The following is a 15,159-nucleotide window of genomic DNA, read 5'->3' on the forward strand; positions in this document are numbered from 1 at the left end:
GTTTTTATGGCGCCGTTTATGGCTAACAAATCATTATACTAGTTTTGCATTATTCAATATTTCATTCATCCTATTCATTGTGATTGAATTATTACAATTAAGTTATTGGTTTATAGTACGATTCACACCGACAAATTCATATCATAATTGGGAAACATTATCATTCTATGGTTGTGGTAGTAGTCGTTTAATTTCATATCTTGAATTATTAATATTTTTAAATTCAACAAAATTATCAACATTTAAATTGAAAAATAATAACAATTCATTCTAGATGGCGTTACTGTGGAAATTTTTTTTTCTTTTTTTCGAATCATCAAATTTTTGTTTTGTGATAATAAAAATGTTTTATGTTTTATTTATCAAATTAGAATGATTTTTTTGTTATTGTTATATTTTGCATCAGATAGAATAATGTGCATGATTATGATTATTTCCAATGGTTACCGATCATAAGACGATATATCCAACAACCAAGAATGCCACCAAGATGACAAGCAACAATTGGTATCCAAAAATAATTATAATCATTATAAGCGAATGGTGTCGATTTCCATCCAAAAATTGCCGTCATTATTCGTGGCATTAGATCACGTGCTGGATTCAATGCACCACCACAATTATAACTGAATGAAGCAATCATTGAACCAAAATTTATGAAACCAATTGCAAATGGCAATAAACCTTTCGATGGTTTCATTGGATTATCTTCATCTGTCAATGAACATATGATCATAAGGAAAAACATTGTCGAAATGATTTGATCTAGAAATGCTGATCCAGCATTTATATGTGATGCTGATTTTGTACCAAAAATTGGCCATGTAATATCATTTGGCATACGATCTATGGTTTGATTATAAATCGCGTATGCTAATAATGAACCAACAAATGCTCCAAGATATTGTCCCAGAAAATAATGTAATAATTTTTTCCATTGTAATTTTCCAATAGATGCCAAACCCAGAGAAACTGCTGGATTTAAATGACCACCACTAACACCACCGGATACGTAAATTGAAACCGATAATGCTAATCCCCATGAAAGTGGTCCATTAATCAATGACAATTCTGGCATCTGTAGCATTACAGCATTAGCTGAACATCCTATACACTGTGCGTATTTTGGAGAAAAAAATGAAAAAAATGATCATCAGAATTTTATTTCAATATACAAATAGTGAAAAATTTACCACAAATGTAAGTGTACCGAGGAATTCAGCCAAAAATTCACGTAAAATATCCGATTCGGTTCGTATAGATGATAAACGTTTCAATGTTTTTTCCATTTTTCACTTTCAAAAAAAAAAAGATTTCTTTCAGATTATGATTTTAACCGTTACGATTACAATGATAAAATGGCATGCGATGCACACACACAATGTTGTGGCAAACATGGTTTTTTTTATTTTATGGCCATAAATATAAAATGATTTCGTCAAGAATAACCATTTTCATCACTTATCGCATACACAGGTACTTACCAAAAAAAAAAAAAAAAAAAAAAATAGAAAAAATTAATCCATTCTAATAATTACAAGGGCATAATAATTGATGCTGATAATTGATGGTGATTGTTGTCTCTTCCTTGTAATGGCAATTTTTTTTATCAAAAAAAAAAAAAAAAAACAAGAAATATTTAAACAATTGCAACCTAATTATTGTGTTCGTGTTTAAAGGTGTGTGTGTGTGTGTGTCTATTTGCAAATTGTTGAATAATTTTTAAAGAATTGGTAATTTGACAAATTCTTGCAAAATTTTTTTGTTGTTGTTGTTGTTGTTGTTGCTGTGTCATTAAAATTGCAATACAAGCCACTTCATAATAATAATTATAATTGACAAGAGAGAGAGAGAAAATAAATAATTGTCACATACATCAATTTGATTTGTTTTTCTTTTCAAGGAAAAAACCCGACACTTTTGATATTTTCAACAGATTCATTGACCTTCCTCCTCCTCTAACTACTCTAGATTGATCGATTGATTGATTGATCGGAATGTTGGATCATTTTTTTTCAAGTGGATTTTTCATTTTATTTTGACAAACAAAAAAAAACGGAAAATTTTTGCAAAAAAGATTTTTGTTTTAGTTTTCAATTCTTGGTAATGATAGCGATAATGATGGATTCATCTTTTTTTGTAATAAATTCCATTGATCTTGTTTAGATTTAAGTAAAATTGATAATAATTCAATTGCTTCTTTCATTGATGATGATTGTGGTTGTTTTTGCTGTTGATGCTGATGCTGCTTCTCACCATCATCATTGTGGCCACCAGAAGAAGATAGCAGCAAACGAATTCGAAATTTTAATAAACCAAATAATCGATTATGAAAATTTTCACACAATTCCATCATTGTAATCATTGAATACTGTGGTGGATCGTGATTCGGATTTTGATTCTGATGATGGATATAATTTCGAAAGAAATTTGTCCAAAATGACATGTATCTAATTTCATCATCCAATGATGGCCAATAATCATCAACCTCTTCATCATCATGGTTATTATTTTTTTGATCATCATCATTATTATTATCTTCATCGTCAATTTTATTTTTTCGTAATAAATATCTAGTAATACCATCAAGATTTCTCATTGATTTCCACAATGAATCTAATGATTTAATTTTGACCAATTCTTGATCATATCTTGGCAGAATTTTATCAATTATTTGTGCATATTTAATTAATTTAGAATTTATCATCAATGATCCATCACCATATTCGAGAAGAATTTGACATGATTTTTGTAGATCATCCATAAGTAATCGACTTTTATCATACATTATTGCAATTAGTTCGTCCATATAGGATTGTATTTTCATTAGATATGTTGAACGCATTTTACTTGTTAAACACGGGAAAATGACCATCACCAGTGAAATTTCATTACGAACATAACAAAGACGATCAAATACTTGTTTTGTATTCGGATATGGTCGATAGCAAAGCATACAAATTGCATCACAATCTTGATCATTTGGATTATAAACAATACTAGAAAGTAGAACTGGTCCAATAGTACATTGTCGACATTGTAATGCTAAAATTGTTTTTGAATCTTCCATACATTGGCAACAATTACATTGGAAAAAATAACATGAATGTTGTTTCAAACGTTGTGTGAATGATACCAATGGCCAACCACAACCATAATTGATGCTTATTTCTTCAAATTGAGCTATTGGTCTAAAATTGTGAAACAAAAAAACCAAAAAAAATTATAAACACATGATTTATTATTTATTCACCACAAAATAAACTCACCGATTTGTAGTCAAATGAAAATAACCATTATCCATGAATTTCCATTCAGAATTTGATTCACAACGATGATTAAATAATGAACCAATCAAACAAACACATGTACCAACATTAGGCCATTCAAATGAATTAATCGAAATACGACGAATACCGCGAATGCAAACATCAATCAGATGAATTATTTGTTCACGCGGTGGTGGTCGTGATTGATCACAATAATAGCCTTGAACAATCGATGCTGTAATAGCTACATCCAATGCATTGGTCAAATGATATGCAAGAAAATCCAAGCCATGTTTTTCATGATTATCAATAAGATTCATAAATATTTGAAATTTATACATTTTATCATCATCCATTGGTTGATTATTATTTATATACATTTCTATTATGGCTGATGATGATTTTTCAGATGAATTTAATTTCAAAATATTCTTTATACCAAAACGATTCAACAGATGAAACATGTGATATGATGATTTTGAACGTTCAGTCCAGAATTGTTTCATACGACATTCAAATCTATGATGAGAATCATATGAATGCTGTAAACATTCTGTCGAACAATAGACAATTTCTGTACAATTTAAACATGGATAAAATGTATTGGAAATCAAACGAAAACATTGTTGACATCGAATCAATGAAGCTTCGGGAAACATTGCTATAGAAAATGGACGTTCACGAAATATTAGTTCATCATTTTCCATTGTTTCATTTGCCATGAAAAATCGACCTTGCCCATGACGATTTGTTAATGAACATCGAAGATCAATATCAATATTATCATCGTAGCTGCTAAAGTATTTGTCGTCATCGTTAGTGAATGTTTCGATCAAATCCTGATGCAAATTATCATCATAATAATTTTGGCTTTTAGTACGTAGAAAACGTTTAAATTGATTTTTGTTTTCAATCATTGGATAATTTCGAACCAGAATACTAAACAATTGTAATGCTTTTTCCATATTACCAATTTTGGCCAATAAATAAACTTTAGCTGAAAGATATGTTTTTGATAATCGAAATCTTAATGCAAAATCAATATTTATCAATGCTTGTTTTAGCGATTCTTCATCATTGCCATCATCGCTAAACAATGCCAATTGTTTAGCACGAATAAAAAATAAACGTGCCATCAATTTTCTATCATCAAAATGACATGATCTTAATGCTTCATTGACAAGTTTGAGAATTTTATCCGATATTGAATGATTATTAGCAGATTGATGATGATGATGATCATCATTATTATTATCTTCGATTTCTTCATCCAGATTACAACAATTATCGTGTGTTTTCTTTTTTTGTTCACTAAGATAAAATCGAATTTCACAAAGATTTGCTTTTGATATTCTGGAATTTTTTGCCAACAAACTTTTCGAATTATTATGAAATTTTCTTTCAATATGCATCTGTATTTTTTTCCATAGATTACCATAGCTTGTTACATTGGCTTCAATGAAATTAATCAACCATTCGATATCAGTGAAATTCATTTTATCCATTTTCATTTTTGTTTCACCATTACCATCGACGACAAGATCATTTAATCGGGATTGTATTTGATGACGAAGCTTGGAATTCATTATTATTATTTTTTATTGCCAATTATTGATTCAAACGAAACAGAATTTATAATGGCAAATTGATTGATTCGAATTTATTGAAATTCACGACAAAGTTTTTTTTATTGTTATTTATAATTCAATATACTTTATATATACAGTTTCCAATACTAGATGGCGTGATAAACTGTTTTTGAATTGTCAAATGTTACACGTAAATATTGCTATAATCAGCTGTTGAGCTCATCGTCTGTTTTTTTTTTTTGAATTCCGAAAATTTCATTCTGCCAAATCAAATCAAATAGAATAGAATTGTGAATTTGTGAATCGTTAATCGTCGACAATATTACATTATTCATTAATCAATCAGAACAAAATGTGGTCCAATTTCAATGATAGTTTTACAGCAATAACCGATCATATTTCTACACAAATTCGTCAAACAATTCCAACTATACAATCATCGTTTGGTGAGTCTTGAATTCTTATCTAATTTAATTTATGCTAATCCAAATTTACTAAAAGGTGACCAATCCAATCATCAGGATGGTACGAAACGTGAATTGGAAACAAAAATTTCATTACTACGTAATGAGGTTTGTTTTTTTTTTTTTTTGTTTAATCGTCAATCGAATCAATTTTTATTTTTCTAAAATAAAAAAAAAATCCATTTCAATCGATTAATACTTAGGTGGTCCGACATCGAAACATTGCCCAAACATATAAAGAACGTTGGCTTGAAGCAGAAAATGTTTGCAAACAAATTACCGGCAATTGTTCAAAGGTTAGGAGATTTTTTTTCACCACACAGATGTTTCCGGACACAAAATCCGAAAATTTGCTCTTGATCTGTTCCCCCCAAAAAAAAATTCATGTGGGATGTTTTTTTTTGTTATTTGTCAATCTGGGTGTTCTTCCGATTTTTTTTCATTGAAGAAATTTTTTTTTATTTACAAACAAAGAGTTACTCTCCCAATGAGACGATGTTTTTTTTACTGATGATGTGTTTTCAATGTCAACGTGTTCACATTGGACCACACACACACACACGCGTACACCAACCAATTGAATTTTGACTTTTTTTCTATAAAAAAAAATTCGAGGCCAAAAAAAATCATAATTTCCGTCCACATAAATGAATGAATGGTTGGTTGGTTGGTTACCTTGGTTCAGAAAAATTTAGAAAAAAAAATTGAATACTTGGTGACAATCAGTAATCTTTTTTTTCCTGTTTTGTTTGGATTCATCCAACAACGACGATAAAAACCACAGCTCATCACTACTGCTATAACGATGATGACGATTTTTTTTTGTTCAAATAATGATAATTTTGAATATCCAAATGCCATAATGATGGCAATTATGATGATGATGATTATGGCAATAATAATCGTAATAAATCCAATTCCATACCATCATTGAAATCATTCGATTGTAATAATTGAATCATTAAATTTGAAAATGAATTGGTTGGTTGGTTGGCTGGTTGATTAGTTTTAGTTTTAGTTGATTGTCTGGATCGTTAATTTTTTATTTATTTTTATTTTTATTTTCGAATACCAATGATCACTGATGATGATGAAACTTTTTCTCTATATATGAAAACAAAACAAAAACAAAACATTTTATAAATGATCCATTAGAATTATTATGAAAACAAAACAAAAAAAAACAACAACAAATTTCCAATGAAATGAACTTTGACATCTCTGACAAACTAGACATATTTTTTTTCCTGTAGTTTAGTTTTGTTTTTGTTTTTGTTTGTTGATTACATAATGACGATGATGATGACTTTGTACTTTTCTGCTATAAAAATTCGAATCGAATCAAAGAAATTCAAAGAAGAGTTGTTGGTAGAAAATGCGTATCTCTCTCTCCTAAATGATGTATGTGTATTTTTTTGGTGTCCATAAATAAATGATGAAGAAAGATGAATCGTTTTCTTCCATGGATGCAATTAAAATGTTGTTGACCTGGTCATCGTCATCGTCATCACTTTCATTTTGAAATTTGAATCATACTCATTAACCTCGCCACCACCACCACCATCGTCATCATCATCATATATTCATATTATGGGAAATATGGCATAAAAAGAATAACGAAAAAAAAGTCAAAAGTCAGCATTATGGTTTCATTTCATTTTATTTTTCCTTGTTTCATCGTTCAAAGAATGTGCAAATGTTTCGCGGAGTTTTTTTTTTGTTTTTTTGTTTTTTTTTTTGATTGATCAATGACCGTCCAGGTCAATGAGTTTTTTTTGTCTGTTGATTTTGTCCATTTTTTCTCTGTTCAGTGGAAATGTTTTGAGATTTTGTTTTTGTTTTAATCATTCGATTCGATTCGGATTTTTTTCCATTTCATTTTCTTCGCAATTATTACACAAACAAACGAACAAGGCTTGTGAATCATTACAAAACAAAAAAAACCTGAAATGATTACAAAGGTCAAAGTGCTGTTATTGTACCACTAACCAGTGAGTGACCCTTTAGGATCGAAAATAACGAAAGAACCAAAAAAAAACATTATGATTTCCTGTTGCTTGATTTTGTTGGTTTTTCTTTCACTGAATCGTTTTTTTGATTTGAATTTTTTTTGTTTTGTTTTGTTCTAGGTCTATGATGATGATGTCAATCTATTAGATGACGATGATGATGAAATTATTGATGATAATGATGATGATGATGGCCATCAACAACAATTGACAAAATCATCATCATTTGAATCATCAACGATTGTGGACGTTAATGAAGAATCATCACCAGTAGTAGTGACTCATAGTGATGATGGAAAAAAAATTATCGATGATCATCAGACAAACGAATTATCATCATCATCATCATCATCCGCAACAAAAAAGCTGCCAAAATGTATTGCAGATTTACGATTAGATTCCGCCATTCAACAAATACATAGATTACAAGATGAAATACGTAAACTACAAACCGATGGTGAACATTGGAGAAAATTAGCCAAACAGGTATGTAACTACCATCAATTCTTATATTTGACCCTTTTCGTTATTTCCTGCTATTTATTTGTTTGTTTAAACAAAACGACCATTGGCTACTAAATATTACCTGTTGCATAATAATGTCTGGTTATGTTTTAGTGTCACTCATCATCACCTTGCTATTTATTGACCTAAAAATCTTGTCAAATTTTTAAATCATTAGGAATTTTTTGTTTTTGGTTTTGAAAACAACAACAACAACAAAAAAAAAATTTGCAATTTCTATTGCTAATGGAAATAGAAAAAAAAATTTTTTGATATCATATCACCAATCATACATATCTATGCAATTGCAATGAAACCAACCACACACACACACCTGGATACCAGCACGCCACATGTCAAATATACTTGCACCACACACACACCACACCACACTATAGCAACAATCAATCATAGATAGTTCATTCTCTCGATTTCCGGAAATAGAATTGTTTTTGTTGTGATGTTTTTTTTTGAGTGTGTGTGTGTGTGTGTGCAATTGTCCTTTTTTTTATTGATTTGCTATTTACTGGTTGATTAGATTCTTGATTGACACTTGAAGCCGGTAAGACCTGCAGGTAGTAGTGTGTGTGTGTGTGTATGTTTTCAATTCATTTTCATGTGAAATAAACAAACAAACAAACAAATGAATAAAAAAATTGACAAAACAAAACACAAAAATGACAAATTATTATGTGTCCTGTCACATACACACACACAAAGTGATGTTAATCTTTTTTTTCTGAATATTTTTTTTCCATGGCAGCGGTACCATATATATATCTGTGAATATATGTATGGCAAGACAGAGGGAATGAAAATTTTATTTTTTTTTTTTTTTGGCCAAATCATCATCATCATCACTCCAGGTTTGTTGTTGATGGTGTTGGTGGTGGTGGTGGTGGCTGCTTGGATATATTATGTTTTTGCATGTGTGGTATGTGTTGATGATGATGATTGTTGTTGTTGTTGTTGTTGTTGTTGATAATCTACCATGTTTCCACAATCTGTCGTAGGAATAGTTTTGTTACCTCGGTGATTTTTTTTCCTCTTGTTTATCACAATTTTTTTTTGCTGGTTTATGTGCTTGTTTGTAATGTTTTATGATCATAATCACTTGTGTGTGTGTGTGTGTGTGTGGTTTTCGATCCAGATGTTGCTTGATTTTTGAAAAACCGGAGAAACAAAAAAAAATTTTTTTTTTGCCATTTCGTTCCTGATTTCGATCTCAATGTTTCCGATTTTGTAGAATTTTTTCTTTTCCCTCTGATTCATTGTTGGATAATTTCCATACTGGGAAATGACCAGCATTTTTTTTTTTTTTTTTTGGTTTCATTTCAACACACAACAACCAGAAAAATATTATGGAAACCAATTGGTGAATGTGTGTGTGTGTTATGTTAAACATTTGAAATGGTGGGATTGGCTTATTTTTTTTTTCATTAGTTTGTTTGTGAATAGAAAATAAAAAGAGAGAAAAAGACACGCCATTTACACAGTTTGTATATGTTTGTGGATGAATAAAAAAAGGCTGTACCCATGTACTGGCCATACATATGCAACAGGTATATGTAGGCACGGCTTCTATTTCCACTAGAAGTTGGTCGGTTGGTTGATTTATATTTGGTATAAATATCGGCTCAATTTTCCATACATGAGCTCTGAACCATTTTGTTTGTCCATTTGATCGTGATAATTTGTGATTTTAGATTTAGATTTTGTCAATTTTTTTTTTGAATTCATTTCAGAAAACAAAATGAAAAAAATTCCAAAATTTTAAATTTTTTTTTTGTTTTCAATTTTTCTTTTTCTACCTGTTGTTGTTCACACAATCAACGATGTTTTTTTTTCATCTGTGCGTGGATAGAAATCATCGATTGAAGAAGCTCAACGAATAGCTGATTTGGAACAAGTTCGCAATGAATTAAAGGTGAGTAGAATTTTTGTGTCTCTATGTGTTTGTATGATTATCGATTTAGACACTTGTGACGAATTTTCGAAAAGAAAAAATTATTATCCTTATTCCCGATCATCAGCTACAATCACAATACACACACAGGCCACACACAATGACTTTGACCATCGATAATTTTTTTTTCTCCACCAAAAAATGTAAAAATCGATTGTGTTCAAAGGTCAGTGACAAATGGCAATAATTCCGTTTCCACATTTGAGCTATGGTGATCATATTTCCACCGCCGCCACCACCACCACCAAACATCATCATGTCTTGGTTTGATTTTTTTTCCTTTATATTCTCTCTCTATCTGCCCATTTTTTTTACTTATAAGAGTTGTTGTAATGTTTTTTTTTTTTTTTTTTGGTTGTAAATATTTACTTATTGGGTGTGTGCGTACATTTTTTCTTTTTTAAGTGGTTATTGTCGTCGTCATCATCATCATCATCAATCGACATCGACCATTAGGTTTAGGTTAGGTTTTTTTTCTTCTCTTTCGTTTGGTTTGAAATCCAACAACCAAATAGAGAGAGAGAGAGAGAGAGAGAGAGAGAGGAATGGAAAAACAAATCAAACACCACCAAGCATCATCAACATCATCATCATATCAAGCATGCATGACGATGACGACGACAACGACAACAACGACGCGCGGTACCATGGTAAAATCAAAACTCAAACAACAACAGCGGCAGCAGCAGCAAAAAAAAACATTTGGCGATTTTTTTTTTTGTTTTTTTTTCACTACGCGTAATAGAGAATCTACTATTGGATAAAAAAAATAGCCGTGGTGGATTCACAATTCGTGAATTGTGAAACGACAACGATGATGCTCTCGATGTGTGTGTGTTGATTTGGTTGAAAAAGTAGAAAAAAAAGTCTCGATGATGCTTGTTTACAGCAGCAAACAATACACTATATATATATACACAGGCCAACATGTATATGTGTGATGATTGAGAGGATGTAGTTTGTTTGCCGGTTGGTTCATGTTTGCTCTCACCTCTCTCACTCTCTCTATCTCACTCATGACGATTTTTTTTCATACATGGATTTTGTTGTTTTTTTCGGGTTTTTATTTGTTGTTTGTATAGCGATAGAGAGAAACAAAAGTCTGGGCATCTTTTTTATTTTGCAATTCCAAAAATAATCATCAAGAGGGTCAAATGGTGGTGGCCTTTTTTTTGTTATTTGTTTTTTTTCTTTGTTCTTTTTTTTCGTTTTATTTTCGACTATTGGCCACCGACAACTTGTAGATTTCTAGATTTCTCCTAGTGATCATATGACTAGAATTATTATATGACACCACAAATATGCGAGTATTATACATAGATTAATGATGATTTATCATTTTAGTGATGATTTGAATGATTTACAGTACCTTTAGATTAGATAGGCGACAATTTTTTTTTCTAATTAACATTGGTATGTGTGTGTGTGTGCGTGATGGATAAATTGTTATAATAATAAAATTTGATCCAATTTCATTTTGTGCTGTTTTTTTTCTTGTCGTTATATCAATTTATAAATAGATTTGCCGTGAAGAATGTAAAAATTATGCAGAACAATGTAATGACCTGGTTGATCAAATATCAACAATTAAACATGAATCATCCATTGAATTACAACAATTGGATCAATTACATGATGAAGAGAAAAAGAAATTATTGGCATTACGTGATCAATTGACTGATGAGAATCAATTGTTGAAATTGGAAATTAATGAATTACAACAACAGCAACAAGGAAATGTAAAAGAAGATTCTTCATCAATGGTAAATATTTGTATTCAAACCGATTCTGTTGTCGATGATTTGAGCTACATTGATCGAATTGTACGAGAATCATCAAAATATGTTGATTTATCTGAACTTGAAAACCACTATTCATCCAATGATGACCATGATGATGATGATGATGATCGGCAAAAATTTCTTGAAAAGATTGTCGAACTTTTATGTAAACGTATTGATTGTTTAAATAACAATAATAACAAGATGATGACAACAGTTGCTGATGATGATTGTGAGTCAAAAATGACTTTGATGACTTTGCATCCAGATCAAATGCTGAATCATGATGATGAAAATAATCATAGTCATGTGATGAATGAAGATGTTGATGATGATGATGATGAATTGGATAAAATTTCCAAAAAAGAAGGAGAAGAAGAAGAAAAATCTAAACAAAAATTGAATGAATTACAATCACCAGAAACAGAAGCAGCAACATTGTCTAATCAGAAATCAATTCGCGAAGAACCAGAAGGTGCAAATAATAACGATGATTCAGATACAACGACAACACAAGATGATGTAGAAATAGCTGTTGTACAAAAAAATCAATTGATCAATGAATTGGAAACGAAACTTGCGTCATTATCGAATGAATATGAAGACCTGTGTCAACGATATAATTCATCACAGAATGAAAATCAAATATTTGAAAGACGATTTAAAGAAACGGAAGAAGAAAGTGTTAAACTACAGCATCGACTTCATCAAACTGAACAAGAACGGGATTCGTTACAGGTGGGTTTTCGTTGCTTACTCTCAATTCATTTGAATTGATTTAAATCTTTCATTTTTTTTCGTGGAATAGATTCAATTAAATGAAGTGGAAAAAACTCGAGATTCACTGCAACAGGAATTGGAAAATCAAAAGGCACAATTAATCAGTCAAATTGAATTAAGTGATAAATCATTGATCGAACTGAATCAATGGCGTAATCAATATGACCAGATGAGTCAACATTTAAATCAATTAACACAAGATAATCATGCATTGAAATTATCATTAGCCACTAAAGATGATGAATTGATTAAATTGATGGAAAAATTAGCCAATTTGCAAAAATCCATCGCTGATCAACAGCAGGCTGAATCTGATCGAGCCGAAATTGATAAATTAACCGGAGAATTGAATCGTTTACGTCAACATCTGGTACAAGTTGAAGAAACATATATTGGTTATCTGAAAGAATCAGAAGAACGTTTAGAACAATCACAAAAAATTGTTCAACAATATGAACAAATGAATATTGATCAAAGAGAATTGGAATATCAAGAATTGGTACAATCTTTACGTGAAGAATTGAAAAATTCACACGAACAATTGCATCAATGTGAAGATAAAAATGAAAGATTGGCCGCTAATTTGATTAATATGCAATCAGTTATTGAACAATTGGAAAAAGAACATGAAAGAAAAATTCGATCCATGCATGAGGAACAGGAAAAACAGAAAATTCTCAATGAACAATGTAATGAGGAATGGCAACGTCGATTGCAAACATGTGAAAGACATTTATATGAAACAAGAAAAGCACTGGAAGCAGCATCACGATTAACTGAACAAATTGAACAAAAAGAATCGATGATTGAACATTTTAAAAGAGAAGGTAAGTAAATGTGTCAACCCATCCATGTCAAATGATCAAATGATCGACACAAGCCTTCAAACGTTGGAGTATTATATATAGGTACTGAGTTTGAGCAAATGTATGACATCAGTACCTATTATAAGACTCATACGTTTGTTGAGCACAAGATTCAACGGCTGTATTTTTTTATCGATTGATATTTTCTGACCATGGTCATCTGATAATCTAATGTCTAATGTTACTTTTATGTTTTTTTTATAGCTAAAAACAAAGATCAAGAAATCATGAAATTACAGAAAAAAATTCAAGACATTGAACAATCACAAGAAGGTAAAGTGGATAAACAAATTGTTAAAAATTTAGTATTGAGTTATCTGGCCACACCGATGGATAAACGTTCGGATGGTGAACGATTATTGGCACGTTTTTTGGATTTCAATCAAGAAGAAATGAATCGTGTAGGAATTCGTATTGGTAGTGGTGGACGTCGTGATTCGAATTCATTTACATCAAGTTTTGTACAATTTTTGGAAACGGAATCATATCCGGATAAAAATGCTACTACCACCACCACCGGCAGCCATGAACGAAAATCTTCAAACATTGCAATGTCTAATCATCCACAACAAATGGAACTTGCACGTGATCTTAATAAACGTTTGAGCCAACAACAAGTGAATCCTTTTGTTACACCTATTGCAACAACAGCAGTAGCAGCAACAACAACAACAACATACCAACATCATATCCGTCATAGCCGTACACCATCTATGCATTCACAGCAATCATCATCATCATTATCTGATTATCAAATTTCAAATCCTTTGGCACAGAATCAATTGTTAGCATCAAATAATATTGACACATCATCAATGACAATGATGATGAATATTGTACCACCAGCTAACGTAACAACTTCAACAACAACAACATCAAATATAACAGAAATCATTCGTGATGTAATGAATAAAGATAAAATTATTTAAAAATTAAAAAAAAACGATGAAATTTTTTTCCCTTTTGACTTTTTTTTTCTCTCTATGACATTCAAAGTAATCAAAATCATTTCGTAGTAAATCATCATGGTGGATTGAATTTATCAAAAAAAAAATAATGTTTTGACATTTTCATGCATAATTTATACACAAATCGAATGTATTAAATATCAAAAGGAAATAAAAATTTCGTTTTGTGAAATTGTCATATTTAAATCAAACGCAAAATAATGAATCTATTCATTCAACAACGTTTTAATCTTTGATTCTTGTTTTTCAAAAATGATGAAAATGAATAAATTATCAATTTCTGTGGCCATAACGATCATATCGGTGTTGATCTGTACAATGGAAATCAAATCAACGGCAGCGGTCGAATTTTTTACCGATTGTGGTAATGGTGAATTCAAATATTTCAGTATGGACGATTGTCAAATTGGACAGCAAGATTGTTTTATTCCATTGAATAAAACATTCTATTTACATTATATAGTGATTGGTAATCAGAATTCCAAAGAAATTATCGCTAATATGACTGTGATAGCGAATCAAATTCGTGAAAAAAGACAAATAAATATGTGTAAACTAGCGCCCGAAATGGTTACATGTCCAATGATAAAAGGCCAACGATATCAATTTTTTTTGGAAATGTCTTTAAGTGGTATATTCCACATTGGCGAAAATAGCCAGATATTACCGGTAAATTTTCTTATTGAACTTTTTGGCGATCATGGACCAATAGCATGTGCTGATATTAAATTCGCTGTTACCAAAACCTAAACAACACAATATTATTGTGAATGATCTTGAAAAAATGATTTTTTTTTTATATTTTCAATTTCAATTTTTTGTTGTTTTTATTGAATTAAATGCCATTTTATTTTATTGCTGATAAAATAAAAAAAAAATTTTGTGCAATGTTAAATACCATACAATGACATTTTACAAATAAACTTATAGAAATAGAAACTTTCTCACCTAGACATAGATAGA

At 30.5% G+C, this 15,159-nt stretch overlaps 4 protein-coding genes across 5 annotated transcripts; 2 read left to right on the forward strand and 2 right to left on the reverse strand.

Annotated features, from left to right (window-relative positions):
- Positions 1–318: 318 nt before the first annotated feature.
- On the reverse strand, positions 319–1,415 carry LOC124495993 (aquaporin-10). The gene is made up of 2 exons (XM_047059450.2): positions 1,194–1,415; positions 319–1,114 (listed from the first exon to the last, which is right to left on the reverse strand). The coding sequence occupies exons 1-2, from the start codon at positions 1,287–1,289 to the stop codon at positions 431–433; spliced, it is 780 nt and encodes a 259-aa protein (XP_046915406.2). The 5' UTR covers positions 1,290–1,415; the 3' UTR covers positions 319–430.
- A 617-nt stretch (positions 1,416–2,032) lies between these two features.
- On the reverse strand, positions 2,033–4,937 carry LOC124495774 (uncharacterized). The gene is made up of 2 exons (XM_047059205.2): positions 3,270–4,937; positions 2,033–3,191 (listed from the first exon to the last, which is right to left on the reverse strand). Exons 1-2 carry the CDS (start codon positions 4,853–4,855, stop codon positions 2,087–2,089), a joined length of 2,691 nt encoding a protein of 896 aa, XP_046915161.2. The 5' UTR covers positions 4,856–4,937; the 3' UTR covers positions 2,033–2,086.
- A 113-nt stretch (positions 4,938–5,050) lies between these two features.
- Positions 5,051–14,171, forward strand: LOC124495773 (uncharacterized). 2 transcript variants are annotated; one of them, XM_075733299.1, is made up of 8 exons: positions 5,051–5,304; positions 5,360–5,430; positions 5,526–5,618; positions 7,452–7,817; positions 9,700–9,762; positions 11,322–12,320; positions 12,391–13,189; positions 13,433–14,171. In XM_075733299.1, the coding sequence occupies exons 1-8, from the start codon at positions 5,211–5,213 to the stop codon at positions 14,155–14,157; spliced, it is 3,210 nt and encodes a 1,069-aa protein (XP_075589414.1). In that variant the 5' UTR covers positions 5,051–5,210; the 3' UTR covers positions 14,158–14,171. The 2 variants fall into 2 exon arrangements, with proteins under 2 accessions (XP_075589414.1, XP_075589415.1); XM_075733300.1 differs by lacking the exon at positions 9,700–9,762.
- A 143-nt stretch (positions 14,172–14,314) lies between these two features.
- Positions 14,315–15,074, forward strand: LOC124496302 (uncharacterized). The gene has a single exon (XM_047059811.2). The coding sequence runs from the start codon at positions 14,449–14,451 to the stop codon at positions 14,944–14,946; it is 498 nt and encodes a 165-aa protein (XP_046915767.1). The 5' UTR covers positions 14,315–14,448; the 3' UTR covers positions 14,947–15,074.
- The last annotated feature ends 85 nt before the right edge of the window (positions 15,075–15,159 follow it).

This window comes from Dermatophagoides farinae, chromosome 8 (assembly GCF_024713945.1).
Source record: "Dermatophagoides farinae isolate YC_2012a chromosome 8, ASM2471394v1, whole genome shotgun sequence".
Classification (NCBI taxonomy): Eukaryota; Metazoa; Arthropoda; class Arachnida; order Sarcoptiformes; family Pyroglyphidae; genus Dermatophagoides; species Dermatophagoides farinae.